Source organism: Chroicocephalus ridibundus, chromosome 12 (assembly GCF_963924245.1).
Source record: "Chroicocephalus ridibundus chromosome 12, bChrRid1.1, whole genome shotgun sequence".
In the NCBI taxonomy this organism is placed as follows: domain Eukaryota; kingdom Metazoa; phylum Chordata; class Aves; order Charadriiformes; family Laridae; genus Chroicocephalus; species Chroicocephalus ridibundus.
In genome coordinates this window covers 13528472-13545719 of record NC_086295.1, presented here as the reverse complement: position 1 = coordinate 13545719, position 17248 = coordinate 13528472, and the positions used below count along the sequence as shown (strand labels likewise).

General features: G+C 38.4%; 1 protein-coding gene across 2 annotated transcripts in view; it reads left to right on the top strand.

The window, feature by feature from the left end:
- Positions 1-16851, top strand: part of DHX35 (DEAH-box helicase 35) — a 31161-nt gene extending 14310 nt beyond the window's left edge. Inside the window, exons 13-22 of one of the 2 annotated variants that reach the window (XM_063350325.1) lie at positions 1552-1676; positions 2463-2517; positions 7138-7233; positions 7622-7716; positions 8322-8399; positions 9558-9687; positions 10406-10487; positions 11081-11152; positions 12366-12504; positions 15052-16851. In XM_063350325.1, coding sequence (XP_063206395.1) covers positions 1552-1676; positions 2463-2517; positions 7138-7233; positions 7622-7716; positions 8322-8399; positions 9558-9687; positions 10406-10487; positions 11081-11152; positions 12366-12504; positions 15052-15096 — 917 coding nt within the window. In that variant the 3' untranslated portion in view covers positions 15097-16851. The remainder of the gene's footprint in view (positions 1-1551; positions 1677-2462; positions 2518-7137; positions 7234-7621; positions 7717-8321; positions 8400-9557; positions 9688-10405; positions 10488-11080; positions 11153-12365; positions 12505-15051) is intronic. The other variant, XM_063350326.1, reaches the window with a different exon arrangement.
- Positions 16852-17248: the final 397 nt, after the last annotated feature.

The window sequence follows — 17248 nt, the reverse complement described above, 5'->3', positions numbered from 1 at the left end:
AACAGAAACACAAACTGAGCAGGGTAAGTGCTCCGAGATTGTTAGCAATTGCAAACCTTTAATGTTAATGCAGCTCTGGTGAGTCTACTAGGAGGTTTATCTTTTGATGATCTTGGTTTCCGAGCAGTTGCTTCAATTTATAATACCATCTATGATGCTCTCTTCTGTGACTAAAGTCTCCTTTAGACTGTGCATCTAACAAAGGGCTCCAGAAATCCTTTAGATAACTGAGGGAAAACTTCTTTGTGTCTCCTTTTTCATAGGAATAGTTGCCAACCCCAAATGCTTCTCTTGAATCAATCACCCTGGCACTGTACAAAAATTACTGTTACAAATAAATCTGTTGGCCACGTAGCAGCGTTCAGAAAGCCGCAGTCCAGCTGCCTCTGTTCTCAGCTGCTTAATGAGAAAAGGCATTGCAGTTGAGCGCTGCCATTGCTTATGTGCCTCAGGTTCCCTCTAGTTTTACTGGAGCTTTGAGACTTAGAGAGAGCAAGCGTAATCTTTTAAAATGTGTGTGTGCTTGCCAGCAGTTGCCACATTAAACAAAGACATGATTTATTCTCTGAATTTGTGCGTCCAATAAGAATCAGGAGAGAATGTCTGCTGCATAATATACCAAGCTTACATAGCTTTTTAAGTATTTTACTGGAGAAACACAACTACACTGAAGTTATTTTTGTGTGCTCAAGAGCTGACCTAACGAGTGCTTTAAGAAACATTTTAAAGGAGAGAAAAGAAAAAAGAAAAGAAAAGAAGAAACTGCACTGAGTGGACAAAAGTAGAGAAAACATAAACTATCTTTGTCTTAAGGAAGGTCTGAGATAGACCAGAGATACAGAAGAGGGTTCTGTCTAGAAATTAAAACAATTCAGATGAAAAGAATGCATTTTTTATCTTGATTTGGAGTTTTAGATCAACATGATCAACATAGGGATGAGTGTGCCTTTTTCTTTGCTGCAGAAGAGTTGGTTAAAGGAAGGTGCAGGGATTTTGACCTTATATGAAGTGTTTTTCGAGACTTAAACTTTATAACAAATGTGCTTTTAAAAAGGCATTGTTAAATAATTTTTTTTTTGATTCTTGGTCTTTAGTTTAAATACGCTTTTGAAACCTCCTTTTGTTTGAGTATTTACTAAAAATAGTGTTCTTATACTGAAAGCATGCTGGTTTTGAACTTTTCCATGTCCCTTCCTTAAAAATGCTTTTTTTGTAGTATTGCACCCTGCCTTTTATGTTCTGATAAAAATATTAAACAGAAGACAAAGCATTTCCAGATTTCCGTGAAGAACTTATAACGTTTCAAATTGAAATATAGGTGGATCAACTACAGAATCAGCAGTGTAGCCAAAACCATTGAATTTTCTGTTTAAAGTATCTTAAAATACAGTAATTGGAGAAAGATCATCTTTGAGTTTGAGTTCTTTTAACATCTGTTACATATTCATACTTGATAATTTTAAGTTGAAATGGGTATGATTTTATCATGTTGATTGCACAGAGTGGGAGTTGAAACTCGGTCCCAAATGGCTTTGTTTTCTTCCACAACAGAGGAGGACTTTGAGAAGCTGCCGAAGTCCACTGTTCCTGAGATGCAGCGCAGTAACCTTGCTCCTGTCATCTTGCAGCTGAAGGCTTTGGGAATCGACAACGTGCTCAGGTTCCCCTTTCTTTCGGTGAGTCCTAGGCTGGAAAGTCTGTCATCTTTCTTTGGTGTGAAGAAAGATCACTAGATGACTTGTTGAGAACCCAGAGAACCATTAACCAGTAACCATTCCCCTGTTAATTTGGAAAGCATACCTTATTGCCCACTATCGGGCAGCATAGTATGTTTTTGGGAATCAACTAGTGCAAGTCATTTGTGTGACAACTGAGAAATCGCTGTTTGTATTCCACAGTTTGCTGTTTTAAGTGTTGAGAAGTCAAGAAAGGCCTAGAAAGACAAACTCTTGAGATTCTGCGAAACTGTAACTGTAGTCCATTTGCAATGAATTTATGAAGAAAAGGGGGGAAAAAAAATTCTACAGAACTAAACCTATGCTTGTCTGTCATCTTAAAAAGAGCAGCACCAATTTTTAGATTTGCTTTCTGTAAAGTTTCTAGCTACTCTTGTATTGATGTGAAAAACCAATATGGTACCGTTAGAAGTGAAAGTTAAGTAATTGTTCTGCTCACCGCTGGCATTGCTGTTGGACAAAGCAGGTATGCCTTTTTCAGCTGGGATCGTGAGAGCATCGTAGTGACGGTGCTGAACTATTGAGGTGGTTTTGACTCGCAGCACCGGTGGTCACTGGAAGGGTGACAGGAGGAGTCTGAGAGCTCTTCCTTCGTTTTGCATAAGTAGAAAGGTGGGTAGTTAGAACTTAAGCATTTTGCAGAAGAGGAAGGTCTAAGAATTTTTGTGAAAACTTATGTATTCTATGATGATGACTTTAAAAAATACTCATTTTTTTTCTCCACAGCCACCTCCTGCACAGTCAATGGTGCAAGCTTTAGAACTGCTGTATGCTTTAGGAGGTGAGAATATTATGCTTTGCTTTATTTATAGCTATGTTACAGGAGTCATGAAAAAAAATTGCTAATTTGGATTTTGTGATTGGGTGGAAGTTAATCAGATTTTCATTTGAGAACTGAGAAAGAGAAAATGCAGCCTTGACTGGTGGAAGCTTTTTGTTGGTGTGTACCAACAGTCTCCTCTGAACTTCCTTTCTTTTCCTCTGGTTATTTCAGACATGTGAGCATGCAAAAGGTGGCAATAACTTTCTGGGAGGGACTAGAAATCTATTGCATAGAGTGTAAACTAGAATTTAACTGTTTAGATTGGGGAAACGCATATTTTGCAAGGAAATACACAGAAAATAGCTGCACCTTCATGGGAGGAACGACCCTTTGTCCTTGCTAGATCAGCGCTCTGAGCTGATGAGGTTGTCAACGTGATTCTCTCAGGCAGATCCTCTGTTTGGGTTTCTTTAGTCCTTACAGCGTGGTATGAAGATACAAATGGAGTTTGGACACTAATTAGACCAGGACATGACTTAGACACTAAATTTACCTGCGTCCAATTAGCTAGGCTGTTAGACACTTAAGCTCTTAGTGCAGTGATCTTTCATTTTGTGTTACTGTGCTAGTGATGGAAACATGTACCACTTGCAAGTATAAACAAAAAAAAGTTGAAAGTAAAGTTTTGACATCTCTTTAAAGATCAGGCTGATCGTAATAACCTAGAATTTTAGCAAGCTTAATGTAATTGCTACTTTGTTTATTCCTTGGTCAGATTTTAAAAAGCATAGTTGTATCTATTTTAACTTTTTCTGTTAGCATGTTACATTCATTATCTGATCTTGCCCTGTGTGCAGGAACTCTGTCTAAACATTGTAAGTAAAATCTGGTGCTTGAATTTGTGAGAGGCCAGTCACAGGAGGCTGGAATTAAACCCGCTAGTGCGCTTCCCAATAGCTTAGCAAAGCAACTGTGTTAGTTTTCAGACCTTATCATTGATGCGATTTTGAAGGTATGATTGACAAAAGTTATTAAGAGCTAATAGAGTTATAATTTTAAAAATGAGTTCTAGTCCGTGTCTCTGCTCTGACCATAATATGGCTAACAGACTGCACCTTGAATTTACTGCTGTTGGTCCTGCAGCTGAGACAAAGTTCAAACCTGCAGCGAGTCAGACTGCTCTGATTTTATTAGCTGTGACTATATGATGCAACCACTAAAAACCCCCTGATCGTTCCTAAAGGGAACACACTTCCTCCTGGATGGATTGGAACTCTGTTTCTCACGCTCGGTGTCTGTGTGTCCCTGCACAGCCTGCCTGCTTTTCATGCTTTTAAATGCACAGGAGCTTGTTTGCATCAGCTCCTCGCAAAGAGAGTTTGCTCTGGTTTTAGTATTGAACTTTCTGGTTATGGACAAACGAACAGATACACACAAACTTCTATTGAAAAGAAGAGAAAGCTAACAGACCCTGAGAGCATAATTGAAAGTACTTTTCCACTCTTTAGCTACTTAGTAGAATTTTTTTTTTTATTAAGTTCTCTGAATTACTAATCACAGCTTGTTCTTAAATGCTGTAGAGTCTGAACCAACGCTCATAGTCAGATGGTTTAGTTTCAGGTAGTTGTGTGAGGAGCAGAGAGTAGAATGTGATGACCCTTATGGGTTCCTTCCAACTTGAGCTATTCTGTGATTCTAAATGTGTCCGGTTTGGGTTTATTCATTGTGCCGCTGTTGAATACCTATAACATTCAAATCACACTTCAGTAATATTTTTATACATAGTTTTCAATTCCTTTTTCTTGTGGTGAGTGGAATGTATGCTGTCTAATTTTGTTTATAGGAAGAACTGTTATGTTGTTGGGGTTTTTGACAGCTATTTAATCTTTTTCAATGCAACAAACTTAAACAAAACAGAAACTTGACACAAGAACAAGTAATCAAAACAAAACTTTGTTTGACTTCGACTCAGTGTTTGTGGTTAACTCAAAGTTAACAATATTTGCTCCATAATGTAAACATGAGGAAAAGGGTAGTGTAAAGGAGATCGTGTAAGTTCTGGAAGCTTCCAGAGGTTTGTGGCTGTTTTTTACATCTCTTACAAATGCTGTGTTGTAACTTGTGGCTCTCTTTTTATTCTCCTGGAGCTGTAACTCCCTTCCTGACCGTGATTTTGCTCTCTGCTGATTCAGTTCCATCTTGCAAAGGAGGGTTTCACTTAAGGCACTTGGTTCTTGGCAACCATTTCCAGCTTGGAACAAGGACCTTCGCAGTGGCTCAGATGTTGCAAGGATGAATTCACAGCCAAAACCACCTTAGGGAAATGGAGAGGAAAGGTCAATAAACTCACTGATTAGCTGGTTGATGTTTTGGCAAAAGAGTTTTGCTCATGGTAGCTTCACAGAGAAGTACAGAGCTGTTTCTCTCTTGGCTGCCCAGCTTTTGTAGCAAAGCAGAGAAGTGCTGATGTTGGTGTTTAAGATGGAAAGGAAAGTGTGTGCATGTGTGTGATATACGGATTTGCTTTCAGCTTTTGCTGAAGTTTAAGGGTTTAGGTGGTTTATTATGGAGATTTTGTATAAGTTGCAGAGGTGAAGCTGCCCAAGTGTTTGCGGGTGCAGTCAGGATGAAATTTCTCTTGTGCAAGTATGAACACGTATTTCATCATTTGCATCGTAATAGCATGCAAATGTGCAGTTTAGGGTCAGGACCCTACGGTGCCAGTGCGGTGCCAACAGAGAAACTTGTGCAGAGCAGACGCTCTTAAGGTCGAGATAGTTCTGTTGAATAAACACATCACTGTTTTTAGACTGATTATTTTTACAGCGATGCAAACTGATTAAATCAGGAGTATCTCTTCTCAGCCTTCTCCTTTGATGCCCCTTTGAAAGTCTGAGTTGTCAGTTGAAGTTTAGTGTTTTTAAGCATAATTTAGGAGATAAATAAGCAGGTAAAAAGTGGCTTTATTTTTTAGCTTTATTTCAGATCCAAGATTTTGTTGAAGGCTTGTTTGTAAGTTGTTTCCTCTCAGAAACAGCCACTCTACTGAAGTTTAAAATAGAGTACTTTAATCCCCCAGCCTGTCCCATGCTAGTGGTTGTTACTTGAAACAGGTCTTGAATAATCTCTCCTGAGCATGTTCAATAAAAATCTTTGCAGTACCTTTTTCTAAAATATCCAATTTCCTGTATATATATATGGATACAGTGGTTGCTTTCAAGATTATGTCAAGGAAACTTCTACCTATTCCAAACCAGTATCCATTGCAGGCCTTTTGTGTATATTCAGGTTTACTGCTACAAAGACATCTGTGCACAAGCTATATGTATCTATGCAAAATTGCATTGAGATTTGTAGGATTCAGCAGAAGCCAAAGGATTTCAGCTTGATGCACCCGTAGAAAGTTAAAAAGATGGTGATTTCTCCTTTTTCCTACTTAGGAATGCAGTTAACTTAAACTTCTCAGATTGCACTGGTCAAATGAAAGCTATCATACCTCAATTTTTGCAGTTTCTATGACTTTGTGTTTTAATGTCACTTCATTATTTCACATAAGCCTCCTTTTATACCTGTTTCTGAGGAAAATATTATGACATTATGTGACATTCCGATTAGGTTTTGTTGAACAGCGTAGGGGTGTGGTGAATGAATTACTATATTGTCATAATAAGTGAGATGATAGCATATCAAATAATAAAGGAAAGTAAACACTTGATAGAGGTATCTGTGGTTTTAGATATGCTGACATGAGTTATAGGAGATCTCGTTCCTTGACTTGATTTGTGGTTTTGCCTTTCTCTGTGAAACACAGCTGAAGTACAACTGTGGGTTTTTGCCACCGCAAAGTCTGTCAAATAATATGTTTATATAAAGCGTGGGCCACAGTTGTGCTTCCTTAGTCCACTCTGCTGTGGTTATTTATGCAATCTACAGTGCCCCAGAGTCCTATCTTGGGTTCTTGTTCGTCCCTCCTTGTGTAGCTTTTCTCTTGTGCTTGGCCTCCTTGCTGTACGTCCTACAACTTGGCTTACTTGCAGTTTTCTTTGCTATTTCAGTTCTCACTCTTTGCTGCCTTTCTTACCGAGCTCCCTTCTTCTTACTCTTTCCTATGTCTGTATTCTTTTTTTTTTTTTTATTATTCTATTTCCTATGTCTTCTTGCAAGGGGAATGCTTTTCGTTTTTGATGATTCCCTGAAATTTCAGCATAGAGCTCTGGATTAGAACGTGATCCAGTGGTTTGCCTGGGTAAACCTTGCTGCAGGTGTTTGACTGTAGGAAGCCGTACAACTGAAATAGCACATGTGCAGTGTGGCTCAGTGAGAACTGGGGATCGAAAAGCAAGCTGCTGTGCCTCCCTCCTGTACCATCTCCAGTAAAAAGGTTGGAACATGGCTGACAGTTTAGTTATTGATGCATGAGGCATCAACTGTAGAGAATCTTCATCAGCTGTACATCTCTAGTTTAGATTGTATTAAATTATTTTTGTCCGTGACCTAAGCAGATGTGCTCAGAAAAATGACACCCTACCTATATATTTTAGCTCGTAATTCTGCTCTTCAGTGCACATTAAATTCTTAAAGAAGACTTTCTGTGCTGCTTTTGCCTGTATCATAGCTACATTTATTAATATGCTGCAGGTTTGGATATGCACTGCCGTTTAACAGAGCCTCTTGGAATGAGAATAGCAGAGTTTCCTTTGAATCCTATGTTTGCAAAGATGCTTCTGGAATCAGGTAGGAGGAAAAAAATCAGATTTTCTTCATAGTCTTTTGATGAGACGGCCTCTTGTAATTGTAGTGTAGCATTAGGCATTTGCTAAACTTGAAACAAAACTGTAAGCTTCATCTTGGTGTGGTGTTTAGTGAAAAGAATTGGTTAGGCTCATGGACCTCTCAAATAATAAGTGTTAACACATTTAACATGTTAACAAGTCTAACACATTTGTCTTTTAATTTTTCCATTAAAAATATTCATTGTTATACTAAAAAAACCGAGGCGTTTAGGTGTTTTGGTTTTATATACTACAAAAATATATTCTGCTGCTTTTCCTTTTTATTCTATATGGGGGTAAGTTGAATGGAAGAGGATTTCCTTGACTGAATTTCTCCCCTTACTCCTCAGGAAATTTTGGCTGCTCGCAGGAGATTTTGACAATTGCTGCCATGATGCAGATTCAAAACATTTTTGTGATCCCTCCAAATCAAAAAACTCAGGCTGTAAGTTCAGTCGTGTCTCATTTTCTTTTTGTTAGTTCCACATTTCTGGATTTCTGCCAAGTATGTTATTCATACCCATTACAGACTGCAAGTTTGTATGAAAATCAAGGAAGGTCTTCAACTGTACCTGTTGGGTATAAGTAAAAGAAGAAACCGAGTAACGGTGGGAACCTTTTAACACTTTACTAGTGTTAAAAGCCCCCTTCTAAGGGCCAGAAACACAACAGGTTATAAACCGGTACTGGTCAGCATAAGGGTTTGACAAAAAAACAAACCTCCCCAAACACCGCTTCCTTTGAAGACGAACAAAAAAGAAAGTATTAGGATGTAGCAAATTCTTAATAGGTAGCAGGAGCCTAATTTTAATGCATCCCTCTCTTGGATTTTGGAGGTTCATTTTCATTTCATTTTTCTAATTTCAGTTTTAGAAGTGCTCCTGAATATAGGTGGGCTAGGGGAATATTGCTGTTGTCTAGAGAAACTGTCCTATATGGTAAGAATTTTAATAGTCACCAGGAAATATGGAAAAGATGGGAACTGAGTGTATTAGACATGATTTTTGCAAAAATCAGTCTGCCTGTAAAAATATATTTCTTCTTCTCCAGGCCAGGCAACACAGAAAGTTTGCTGTGGAAGAAGGTGATCATCTCACGATGCTTAATGTTTATGAAGCCTTTGTCAAAGTAAGTCAGTTCAAATGTGTGTGGATTTGCAGGAGTGGGAAACACTTGGGGTCCTCTGTTCTGATTCCATAAGCTCTGGATATAGTATCCTCAAAGCTGAGGACTTACCAAGTCTGTTAAGTGATAATTCTGCTTTAAAAGATATTCTGGTCATGTTTTGCCACAGATCTTCTGTAGTTCTTCTGAACAGGGAATAGAAAGAATTTGGTTTGGGTACAGCATGGAAGTCTTATGGGTAGACAACTGTATTTTCAAGGAGACTGGGATTTTTGAAAGGGCCTAGGCATCCAAATTCTAAATGAAATTCATATTCTCTCATCTTTTCTTTAGGTGTATCTGAATTGTACTGTTTATAAACTGCATCTAAATCTAGTGATCTTTTTTGTTTGTTTTTTTCTTTAATTGCCTCATTGATCATCATATCCTCTTTTTCATTGACCTTTAACACCAATCCTAATATTTCTCTATAAGCTGAGGTTTTACTTAACAGTTTTGAAGTGCTATCCCTTTTTAGGAGAAGTATATTTTGCTGGTATAAAGCACTTCTGTAATAATGTATTTGCAACAGTGTTGAGTTGAAGCAGTATAACCACTCAGGTGTTTAAATACGACTTCCCTCTCCCCAGCCCAAAGCAATCAGACAGGCACCAACTAAAATTTTGCCCTTTAAATTTTGTATCTGCATAATTCTCTTAGAAACTGCCAAATGCAGAGGCTCTTGGACTAAGTGCTGGCTTCTGGAGAAAGAGTTCTTTGCGTAGAGAAGACCAGTGAAAACAGTGTACAGAAAAGGTTTCTTACATTTTGAGATTGAAAACAGACTAGTTTATGATATGACGCATTTGTGTGTGAGAATGGAACGACTGGTGCTATTCTCTTTCACCACATATGAAGAAATAAAGCACATCTGTTTGAAAATACCCCATAGCATTTGTTTTACTGTCGTTTAGGAGTTGTTTGAAACATGTTTTGTAGTTATTGGTGCTATGTACCTTTGTTAATTGCTATGTAAATAGGTGATTTTCAGGGAAAGCCACAGTAAATATGTTGTAGGAGACATAAGAAAAACAGAACAAGGCTATGTGATCCAAAAGAGATTGGGTTTTGTTTTGCTGATGGTATCTCATTGTAATTTTTTCTATTCTTCTCACTGTGCAGCACAGCAAGAGCTCTCAGTGGTGTCAGGAACACTTTCTGAACTACAAAGGGCTTGTAAGAGCTTCTGTTGTAAGGGAGCAGCTGAAAAAGCTTCTCGTCCGCTTTAAAGTGCCAAAGAAGTCCAGTGAAGGTGAAAAAAAATTTTTTTTTTCCCCTGTTGTCCAAAACATATTGAAGGTAGTCTCCAAATGGTCAGTTTGCTTCCTGCTTTTCTTGTAGCCTTTGAAGTATTTTCTCCCTGTCCTAAAAATAATGTCAATTGAAACCAGATTTCTTTTCCTAGAAATAACTGCAGATGAGCGTTTTAGCCCATTTTTATAATTAACATTTAGTCCAGTCTTCATTAGTTAAGTTTCACAGCAAGAGATTATACCACTGATAATATATTTAATGGACAGATTTACCAAAAGAGTCATAAATAGATCACCCTGTTCCCTCTTGACTTTTCAAAAAGCAGTTTTTCTAGTATGGCCAAAATTACGTACAGTCATTGGGATCCGATTTCCGGCAGTGCTGTGTGCTCATGGATGCCATGACTAGTTCTCAGCACTTGTCTCTAACTGCTCTGAAAAATCAGACTTCGTTGCGTAGCTGTCACACAAGGTTGCTCTAAGGACTGTGAAACCATCTGCCTGGAGAAACTAGTGGCAACACTAGTTTTTTACGTATTAATTTTGATTTGCTGTGAAATTGAAGTCAAAAGAGATTGCAGGGTTTGTCTGCCTTCAAGCCTTTGCCATCAAAGCCTGATGCAGTGTGAAAAGTTGTTTGAGATGATTAAGTAGTACTTTAGGGATTTTTGCCATTTCATTCACTCACTTTACATAAGAAAAATATCTCTTCTTCAGGTGATCCAGATCCTGTTTTGAGATGTATAGTTTCTGGATTCTTTGCTAATGCAGCTAAATTTCACTCCACTGGAGCTTACAGGTAAATATAAATATATAAATATAAATAAATATATATGTGTGTGTGTGTATATATGTAGCTTCATTACAACTGTTCCTTAGTTTAGAAGCTTCTTTAACTGGATACATCTAAGTGTAATCAACAAATGCTTCTTTAGACACTTGCCATAAGAAGCACATAGTGGTTGTTTTACTAAATATTTGAAGTTATGTGTCTTCAAACTGCTTCAACGTTTCTCTCTCCTTTTTGGCAAATACAAATACTTAGAGTTATTGATAGTGGGAAGCTGTTACTAATAGTGATTAGCTTGTGTTAATAGAAGCAAGTACAGTGCTCTGTTGTAGCACTCCCAGCGCACTGCACAAAAGCCTGAGACACTACTTTTCCGTTTAATGTAGGTAGAACTATTTTAGGACATTAAATTATCATTTCTTCTTTTGTCCAAGATTTAAGCCTGGTTTCATCTGAAAGCCTGTTCATTAAATGCAAATGTTTTTAATTTGCTCCAGCTCTTTCATTGTTGCCTTTTATTAAGTGTTCTTACTGGGGATGAAAGGAACCGAATGTTAAGCAATAAATAGATGCACGGTCTGAAATAGTATCTTGCTTTCAAGGACTATCCGTGATGACCATGAACTTCATATCCACCCCACTTCAGTGTTGTATGCAGAGAAACCTCCGCGCTGGTAAGTTAAGCTGCTTTCACTGGCTTTGGGATCTTTACAAGACATTCTCAGCATCCAGACATTTTCATGAACGACTTTTCTCCATCAGTGGAGGAATAAATGTAGAAGGTCATGGTTCCCACAGAGAGAATTCGATTGGTATTTCCTTTGCAACTTTTTGTAGGCAATATCCAAATAAATCAGGGAAATAGAGTGATGTTTAACTGTCAAAAAACTTGCAAAAGTTGGAAAGCAGGGTAAGGTGACCCTTTTTCAATAGGCATCGTATCTTGCACTGCAAATTGCTCCTGTGAATAGATAGAAATAGGATTAATTTGCTTTTATTAAGCCTGTTAAGTAAATGTGCTGTCAAATAGGTGCTGCAATAATTGCAAATGGCTTGCTAGGAGTCAAAATGTATATGTCAAATGCAGGATGCAAAAAGCTTGAGAGAAGTTATGGTTGTCTGGCAGATTGGGGAAAGAAGTGCTTGTACTTTGCTTCTGAGACCAAAATACCAATTAGTGAGAGACCACAAACCTTGTGGGTTTGCAGCTGTACTGTATATAGAAGGCAGATAACGACTTAAGGTTTTGGTGACTAACCCTTCAGTGCGTGGGTTTGCGCTTCCTTGGTAAAAATGTCTTTCCCTACTGAAGGGTGACTTCAGAAATAGGTTGCCCGTGGTGGCAGCAGGGATTGAGTCCACATGGCTGGCTGTTTCTAAATCTCTTACCGGGAGGTGTTCTGGTGGTAGTTAAAGCCGATTTCTTTCTCTAATCCTTATCTTCCTTGTCTGCAGACAGGCACCAGGGATAGTCATGCTGTGATTTGTGCCCCGCTTATTATGGGTCCAGGATTTTGGTGCTTTTGGCATCCTTCCTCATGATATTGCAAGCCAACTAATATTTTCTCTTTCAAAGCATCTGTTCTGAGTCCTCCTTGGCCCCATTATAAGAAATATTCTTTCTTTTATATCTTGCATCCATGTGTCCTGGTAGTATGTGAAGGTGGTTTTAATGGCAGTCTAAAGGTTGTCTTAATGTAGGGTACTCTGAATAACCAGAGGAAAAGAGGTGAGAGGCTGCATTATAACTTAGACTCTCTTGTCGCTCTGTAAATACTACCTCTGGCAGCACGTATGTGAAACTGTCTAAAGATGCCGTTAATCATCTCTTTCCCTCATTGCTTTGTAGTAATTTTTTTTTATTTTTTTTTTATTCCTTTCTCCTAGGGTAGTCTACAATGAAGTCATACAGACTGCTAAATACTACATGAGAGATGTGACTGCCGTTGAATCTGCTTGGCTCTTGGAACTGGCACCTCATTTTTACCAGCAAGGAACGGTACGGAATCGGCATAAAGCCCAAACGGTACCATTGCTGTATTAGCAGCTCTTGTATCTGAACTCTTTAAGTGTTCATGTTTTGTTGTTGTCTATGTAATGGTACAAAAATTAATTTGGTTTTTTTCATTGTAGTGGTTAGCATAAAGAAAGAGGATAATGAATTTGATGCATGCAAGCTTTTTCCCTATTATCCAGCCAACAGACTTGATCTCAAAGTTACAAATTAGTGTATCACTCTGGTAAATGAAGTCTTCAGCCATTTTACACTTAAATATAGGCACTTGGTAGCAATTTTCTGAACAGCAGTATAGCTAGGCAATGTTCATATTTTGCACAAAAATAATTTTAGAGGAGTCTTTGTATGCTTTGCAAATGTTTGTGCAAATCATGAGCCTTTTTTTTGAGCATTAATTGTTTACTGTGAAAAAGCGAGCTCTGATCTGTTCAAACTTGAAATGGCAAGGAACAGATGCTATTTGTGCAAACCTTTATTGCAAATTCCGTTGTGTGTGATATACATACATTTTCTTTATAAGTATCTTTTAATAGTTGTCACCATCCTTTATCAACTCAGTCTTATGTGAATCCATCAATCTAGACTTTACTCACTGGTCATTCTGAGAACTGGATTAGTATTTAATATTATCTAAATGTTAGTTATGCTGGAGCTGTTGATACCACATTGCATGTAAATACTGTACAGGCAAGATTGCCCGGTTGATCTTGCATGTGAATTTCCCATGGGAGATTAATAACTACTGAGGTTTATATCCTAAATTAGTGAAGTATTTTTAAAATACTAACTGAAAAAACACATTTGCATATCAGACTCATGCAAAATAAGAGATCTGTTCGTGCAGATGAGCAGCCATGTTGCAAAAATGACTGTTTCTGATTTATAGATCTGCTAAGCTATTTGGCTTTTCTGAGAATCTGATGTCTGTTTTCTTTCACTTTCTGGGGTTTTTGGAAAAAAGAAAAGCAGAGTGTGGTGCATGGACCACACCACATAAGGACATACCTCTGTGGTTACAGTGCACAGCACTGCTGGTGTCTGTCCATGTAATTGACTTGAGAGGGTTGGGGTTTTTTTAACGTTGAGCTTGGATACTTCATCTCAGTTATCCAGACACTTACCATCTGTAAATGCACTTACTAAGTAGCTGAATATCTTCTGCCTTTTTTGCTGTAACGCATTTGACAAAGGCAGTGATGACCCCTGAGTCTTTAGCTAGTGTTAGACATTCTGCAAGCATGGTGTAAAAAGGAGATGAGCCAACGTTCCAGTTGTATCAAACCTGCTCCTGGAATAATTAGTCCTTTTGACTCACATATTTACATGTTGTAACATCCCCTACACAACCTAACATCCCATTATGGGATGACCTCTCCACAGGCTCAGTTTTGGGGGTGAGGTTTTCCTTTAGGTAGGTGGTGTTGGGGAATGTGACTCAATGACTGGTTCAGGCAAAACTTGAGTTGCTGTTCGTAACTGAAGAAAGTTTGTCTTGAATAGCACTGCCTGCCTGACTGAGTGGTTTTCACGGTAGTACTACTACTGTTGTAGATATTCCATTAAATTACATCAGAACCTAATTTTTACCATTGCCATCATTTTGATTGGGTAGAACTCAGTTTGCAGCATGACCTAAGCGTTGCTTTCATCCTAAAATAAATGGAAGCTCTGGAGGATAGTGCTGGTTTTGAGGAAAATTATCTTTTCCAGTTTGGGCAGTTATCCTTATCAACCAAAAGGCTTGGGTGTCTTTATAAAGTCTTTAAAAATTAGAATTATTCCTGTTGTGTACAGCTTTGAGTTACACATGTAAATTTTGAATAAGCAAGACATTGCAAGACCCACAAATTTATGCTGATTTACAGACATTCAAACCCTTTTTCTGCTGAAGGATACATCTTTGTGCTAATAAGAGATTCTGAAATACGAGAATTTTTATTCCTGTATCAAATTAAAAACAAATTACAACTGAATAGGACTCTGTGTTAAAAGACTTTTTTTTTTCTTTTTTTTTTTTTTTACAGCTCGATCATGGTCTTAGTCAATTATGTCTCCTTCCGAATTTTGCAGAAATTCCTTTGTGCTTTCATTCCACATTTTTATAGGCCTTTTTTTTTAAGCACACAGACGTTCAAAGGTCTAATGCAACCGTAGCTGCAGTCTTAAAACGTTAGTTAAAATCTTGTACTTCTTGTAGGTACTCCTGGTGTTTATGCACGTGTTGTTGGGAGCACATGTCCCTTTCTGTGCATTTTTACAAGCTGGCACTTTGCTCCCAGTGGGAAATTGTTCCTATGCTTGCAGTTAGTACTGAAGTACTAGAAGATGATATTTTATACCAAGCCAGAATATCATCTTTCGGATACATGTGGGTTTTTTTATTTCATAGGTTTATTTTAGCTATATCAGTAACAAGCAGAGCTTGGGAAGGGTGGTCTTTGATATTTGTCTAAGAATTTATTTAATTTGGGATTGAAGACTGAAAGCATTTTAGTTGAACACTTTTCTAATTGTGTATATCCTAAGCAATTTTTCTTTTCTTTTCTTTTCTTGCAGCATCTTTCCTTGAAAGCAAAAAGGGCTAAAGTAGATGACCACTGATTTGACATGACCTAAGTCTTGTGACATCAGGTGCAGAACCTACCAGTGATTTCAAGCTGGCTACAGTCCATTCAGCAGTCAGTTCATTAGCAATTTGATGTTACATCAACTTAAATGTTTAAATGCCTGCCAGGATCTGTAGGGGTTTATGCATGACCAGTACACTGTAAACCTATGTAGAGCTTGCATTGTGGATATTTTATTCTTTGCCTACTTGACTACTGTTGTTAATCCGGGCATGTTGCTCCTTTTAAATAGGTAGAAAAACAATTTAAAAAATAAGAGGACATAAAGGACCACAAAAAACCGAAACCTTCAAGAAGGAAACTGATTTCCTGGAGTGGTACGGCTGCCTTATGAGAGTGGGGAATAGGGTACCCTGCCTCCTATTACCTAGAGCACTGTGACTACTACCGGCCAAACTGAGACTGACTCCTGCCAGCAGGAGCTCAGGGCAATGAGCTGGCCCTTGAAATGCAAGGGGCTGCCATGGAAACATTGATTTCATGTTGGACCATCCCGAACTGGTGCAGCTTGTGCTCCCAAGCAGTGAAAGTCTCCGGCCTGAGGTCGAGCTGCCCCTGGCTCCCTGTGCTGTAACAGCCCTTCTGTAGGCAGCACTGCATTCAGATGTCTTGTTTCCATACATCAGAGTTGCTGTTTAGGGAGGGGGAGGAAGAGTAGCTCAGTATTTTTAAGAAGGATTAATTTTTTTGCTCAATCAGGGGACTATAAACATATGTTCACAAACAATCAAATCCACAGATGGGACTTGACTTTGCTTTTTTTTTTTTTTTTTTCCAAACAAGAGAAAAAGTGTTAGCCTCTCAATGTTTGGAAATACCAGAAATCTTCAGCAGGGGTATATCATGGAACACTGGGTTTTAGCCTCTGTCATTCAGCTAAGATGAAAATGTTCTGTACTTTCCTAGAAGGAACACAATCCTATATATTTCTTTTATTAAGAATCTGTTCTTTGCTGCTTGGGACTCTTCTTCATGTGCGACTGTACGAGAAGGATGCTCTGAACAGTTGCTGCTTTAATTGGGACTCCATGGCTACTTTTCAGTAAGGAACGATATACCTTTTTGTGTTTTATCAAGATAGGTTGGACACATGTATTTATTTTTTTTCAACCCTTTTGATATTTATTTTAGAAACACATTGTTTGAAAATCTTATTTTTGTACGGCAACTGATTTGATGAATATGGTGTTGGCATGTTAACTATAATTTTATTTTCTTTTTTTAGAAAGAAAAGTATGTAAATAGGCAAAAATTTCTACATAGAACAAATGCCTTCCTTGTCACAGGACTGCCTTGAAAACTTTCTTGAAAGCTTCTTTACCTTCTCCCTTCCAAACACCTGCAGAGAGAACGTGTTCCGGCGCGTGCAATGTGTGGTCTGTTCAGTGTCTGCGTACTGACTGCCAGCACAAAAAGATGTACCAGTCCCCATGTATGGCACCAGCAGCATGACAAACCCTGCCACCTTCCTCCTTGTTTTCCCTGGGAACCTCACCTTTGTATTACTCTCTTGTATTACTCTCTCCTAGAATGGAAGCTCTTTGGGGCAGGGGCTGTCTCCTCGCCAGAGCTGAGCGTGTTGGTGGTACTTAATAATAAGATTCAATTTGTGGCATTTTTTTTTTCTCTTAAAGGATTGGAGAAAGAGCTGAATATGAAGACTTGTGAAATATTCGTGTCTCTCTGTCCTCTGGAAATATTCTTAAGAAAAATAAAACCATTGAATCAAGGGAGCTTGAGAATGCATCACTTCTGCTGGGTAACGGGTGATTTCCCGGCGTACTGGGTGGTTGGACTGTGCTGGTCTCAATTGTGATGGGCTGTCAGTGGGTGGCCACTTCATTTGCCGGTTCTGAGAACGGCGGGTGTTTCTGTGGAACTCTCTCCTCCAGATGTACTTGTACCTGGCTGTACAGCTGCAAAAGTTTGTCTTGGAATGATTGTTAAGAACCCAGCAACCTGAAAGCTTTGTAACACGCTGCAAGCAATTGTACTTTTCTAAGAATGAGCACAATAGGTCTTTGTAAAAAAAACAGAAATTGAGACTTATTTTTTAGGTAGTTTTACAAACTATTGAGGTATTTCCAGAGGTGCAGAACAGGCAGACTTTATACTAGGGATGCAAG